We start from the raw sequence: 5025 nt of genomic DNA on the forward strand, positions 1-5025 counted from the left end.
TGCTACCCCCTACAACCCTATAGACAGACTGCTACCCCCCTACAACCCTATAGACAGACTGATGCCCCCCTACAACCCTATAGACAGACTGCTCCCCTCCTACAACCCTATAGACAGACTTCTGCCCCTCTACAACCCTATAGACAGACTGCTACCCCCCCACAACCCTATAGACAGACTACTGCCCCCCTCCAACCCTATAGACAGACTGCTGCCCCCCCTACAACCCTATAGACAGACTGCTGCCCTCTACAACCCTATAGACAGACTGCTCCTCCTACAACCCTATAGACAGACTGCTGCCCTCTACAACCCTATAGACAGAGTACTGCCCCCCTACAACCCTATAGACAGACTGCTCCCCCCCCTACAACCCTATAGACAGACTTCTGCCACCCTACAACCCTATAGACAGACTGCTGCCCCCTACAACCCTATAGACAGACTGCTTCCCTCCTACAACCCTATAGACAGACTGCTGCCCCCCCTACTACCCTATACAGACTGCCCCCCCCCCTACAACCCTATAGACAGACTGCCTTCCTCCTACAACCCTATAGACAGACTACTGCCCCTCCTAGAACCCTATAGACAGACTGCTGCCCCCTACAACCCTATAGACAGACTGTTGCCCCCCTACAACCCTATAGAGACTTCTGCCCCCCTACAACCCTATAGACAGACTTCTGCCCCCCTACAACCCTATAGACAGACTGCTGCCCCCCTACAACCCTATAGACAGACTGCTTCCCCCCTACAACCCTATAGACAGACTGCTGCCCCCTACAACCCTATAGACAGACTACTGCCCCCCTACAACCCTATAGACAGACTGCTGCCCCCCCTACAACCCTATAGACAGACTGCTGCCCCCCTACAACCCTATAGACAGACTGCTACCCCCCTACAACCCTATAGACAGACTGCTGCCCCCCTACAACCCTATAGACAGACTGCCCCCCCCCTACAACCCTATAGACAGACTGCTGCCCTCCTACAACCCTATAGACAGACTGCTACCCTCCTACAACCCTATAGACAGACTGCTCCCCCCTACAACCCTATAGACAGACTGCTGCCCCCTACAACCCTATAGACAGACTACTGCCCCTCTACAACCCTATAGACAGACTACTGCCCCTCTACAACCCTATAGACAGACTGCTACCACCCTACAACCCTATAGACAGACTGCTACCACCCTACAACCCTATAGACAGACTACTGCCCCCTACAACTCTATAGACAGACTGCTGGCCCCGTACAACCCTATAGACAGACTGCTGCCCCCCTACAACCCTATAGACAGACTGCTGCCCCCCTACAACCCTATAGACAGATTGCTGCCCCCTACAACCCTATAGACAGACTACTACCCCCCTACAACCCTATAGACAGACTGCTGCCCTCTCCAACCCTATAGACAGACTGCTGCCCCCTCCAACCCTATAGACAGACTGCTGCCCTCTCCAACCCTATAGACAGACTGCTGCCCCCTACAACCCTATAGACAGACTGTTGCCCCCCTACAACCCTATAGAGACTTCTGCCCCCCTACAACCCTATAGACAGACTTCTGCCCCCCTACAACCCTATAGACAGACTGCTGCCCCCCTACAACCCTATAGACAGACTGCTTCCCCCCTACAACCCTATAGACAGACTGCTGCCCCCTACAACCCTATAGACAGACTACTGCCCCCCTACAACCCTATAGACAGACTGCTGCCCCCCCTACAACCCTATAGACAGACTGCTGCCCCCCTACAACCCTATAGACAGACTGCTACCCCCCTACAACCCTATAGACAGACTGCTGCCCCCCTACAACCCTATAGACAGACTGCCCCCCCCCTACAACCCTATAGACAGACTGCTGCCCTCCTACAACCCTATAGACAGACTGCTACCCTCCTACAACCCTATAGACAGACTGCTCCCCCCTACAACCCTATAGACAGACTGCTGCCCCCTACAACCCTATAGACAGACTACTGCCCCTCTACAACCCTATAGACAGACTACTGCCCCTCTACAACCCTATAGACAGACTGCTACCACCCTACAACCCTATAGACAGACTGCTACCACCCTACAACCCTATAGACAGACTACTGCCCCCTACAACTCTATAGACAGACTGCTGGCCCCGTACAACCCTATAGACAGACTGCTGCCCCCCTACAACCCTATAGACAGACTGCTGCCCCCCTACAACCCTATAGACAGATTGCTGCCCCCTACAACCCTATAGACAGACTACTACCCCCCTACAACCCTATAGACAGACTGCTGCCCTCTCCAACCCTATAGACAGACTGCTGCCCCCTCCAACCCTATAGACAGACTGCTGCCCTCTCCAACCCTATAGACAGACTGCTGCCCCCTCCAACCCTATAGACAGACTGCTGCCCCCCTACAACCCTATAGACAGACTGCTGCCCCCCTACAACCCTATAGACAGACTGCTGCCCCCCTACAACCCTATAGACAGACTACTGCCCCTACAACCCCATAGACAGACTACTGCCCCCCTACAACCCTATAGACAGACTGCTCCCCCTACAACCCTATAGACAGACTGCTGCCACCCTACAACCCTATAGACAGTCGTCTGGCCTAGACGCACATATGCACAAGCATATGATGATGGTGGTGATGAGTAGCCCCTAGCGTAGCCTAGCAAGATGTGTCTGGGTGTGGGATCAGTGGTTCAATCCCACACGCACACACACACACACACACACACACACACACGCACACACACACACAAGCAAAACAAATAAAAACAAACATTTTGTGTTAATTCATTTAGAAGTTGTAGTCGCCCCATTGACCTTGGGACCTAATTGTTTCTCAACAGTGATCATCCACTAATGATTGACTTCTGGTCATCCACGCCAATGTTCATCCACTATGACCCCATAGCATCGTCTCTGCCCGCAACTACTCACACACTCACACGCACGCGCGCACACACACATTCGTGAGCACCTCTTTTTTCATGTATCTTTTGTTGGTAGTCTACCGATTTTGGGCCAAGGTATGAGCCGGGTGCACCGTCCGGCACATCAATGACCAGCCGATGCACTGATAGCCTACGAACATCCCGTTTACAATGCTGCAAAGCACCGAGCCCGAGGAACCAGAGGTCGACTTTAATTTAAAGAAATATAACCACGAAACATCACGGCACCATAAAGCGGTGTTCAATTTGGAAGTGCACGAAAGTGATCTGCCTGGAGCTGTAATATTATAGTCGAATCTCTCTCCCTAGCTGGTGAATCTACTCCCGAGGTTGCAGACTTGGCGTGGGACCTTTTTAGGATCTCCGCACTCCGTATTCTGTTTTTCGAGGACCTCGGATTACCCGGGCTACTGTAGGCAACGCCGAGATATGGATATGGGATTTTAATAAAAACACGACATGGCCGGGCGTTGAACTGCAGTGCTGCATAAGCTATAACTTTCTCGGAAGGTTGGCAGGAACGCTTCGAAATGGTACGTTACGCGATTTGATGGTTTTATTGTCCCCATGCTCCAAAAAGACGGGTGACAGAATATTATGTGGGTTCTTTTGAATGAGAGCATCGCTGTGACCGATTTCGATCTCAGCTCCTTTCCTCGTTTGACGGCATTAATTCACACTTCTGTTGTCAGCGAGCAGAGGTTGTTTAAATGCAGACGCGTATTTTCCACCGCGCGTAATAATTCCAGATTACAGTTTTCGGCGCTTTCTCCTGCAGAGAAAGTTTGTAATTTCGAGTGAGCCTCAGCAGGACAACGCAGATCAGAACTGGGGCTTTTGAGACGGGACATCGAAGGCCAAGTTGAAGTTCAAAGCCAGCAGACTGGGTGCCCGGTTTCGGGTTTGCTCAGCAGAAAATGGCCGCAGCCGGAGCAGCAGGCTCTCCGACGTGAATTTGAACCTCAGACCGACAGAGGCGCTCCCATCCCTGGGTACAGGCAGACAGAGTGCCGTTGAAACACACACACGGGCTACTCGTCCATTCGCGTTTGGTTGTTTGAGAGTGTTCTCAGATAAATGTGCTGTTTAAGGTACAGCATGTAAATATACAGGCCCCCTCTTCTGTAGATTGTGCGTAGCTTAATGCCATCCGACTACTTTTATGGGAAGGCATAAACGTCATGACCCTCCAGCTAATGTTTTTATTTAAAAAACAAAGACAAAAAAAATAATAACATTGTTTATCACAAATTTAACTGCTAGGCGCTAAAACGTAGCCTAGTTTGGACCTGAATACAAGTTTCTTTTTTTATTTCAAATACTCTGCCAGTCCTGACATGGCACCTCGCCCTTAGGCCTAGGTTATCCCTGATTCGAAAGACCTGAGCCTATATGAACCTGGAAACATTATTGGAGCAACGTAGACCTACCAGAGATTATCATAATGAAGCAGCCATAACAGCCTACATAAAGGCCACCATGTGTCACCTGCCACTCTGGTGATCAAGCGCACTGCGCGTCTCCAACTTCAGAATGACACCTAACAACACGTAGGCTATCCTATTAGCTTAGCTCCAGACTTGTAGCACACCATTCAACTGTAGGCTTATGTCTCTGTGTCCAAGAGAGCTAGGCAGTCGAGGACAGAGTGGCAGACAGTCAGACTATGTTTGGGTTCATTCCTACAGGGCAGGCTATAGGTTCATTCTCTGAGCATCGTCAACCCGGTGTGAGGCCTGATCTCTTGCCGGTTGTGTGTAGTCATACAGGGCTATAGCCTAGTTTGGTCTCGACCTGAAGTGAATTCAAAATTAGAATGTTGTTGCGCAGAACAACCTTGAACTTGAATTCACTTATCTTGTAGCATAATATGCTGATATAGGAAATGATACTTTCAACAATTCAACAATCAACAATTTGATAGGCTGTCTATTTGATAGGCTATCTATTTCTAAACCACATCATATTTCTAAACTACAAACTTCAATATCCAATGCATATATAGGATCATATTGTATGCACCAACAGTCAAAAACAAATTAACGGGCTAAATAAAT

The 5025-nt window shown here is 50.0% G+C and overlaps 1 protein-coding gene across 2 annotated transcripts in view; it reads left to right on the forward strand.

Annotated features, from left to right (window-relative positions):
* Positions 1-3043: 3043 nt before the first annotated feature.
* The window catches only part of nfic (nuclear factor I/C), a 42376-nt gene continuing 40394 nt past the window's right edge, over positions 3044-5025 (forward strand). For both annotated transcript variants that reach the window (XM_084459225.1, XM_084459226.1), the window contains exon 1: positions 3044-3501. In XM_084459225.1, coding sequence (XP_084315351.1) covers positions 3499-3501 — 3 coding nt within the window. In that variant the 5' untranslated portion in view covers positions 3044-3498. The remainder of the gene's footprint in view (positions 3502-5025) is intronic.

Source organism: Borostomias antarcticus (genome assembly GCF_949987555.1).
Source record: "Borostomias antarcticus genome assembly, chromosome: 26".
Lineage (NCBI taxonomy): Eukaryota > Metazoa > Chordata > Actinopteri > Stomiiformes > Stomiidae > Borostomias > Borostomias antarcticus.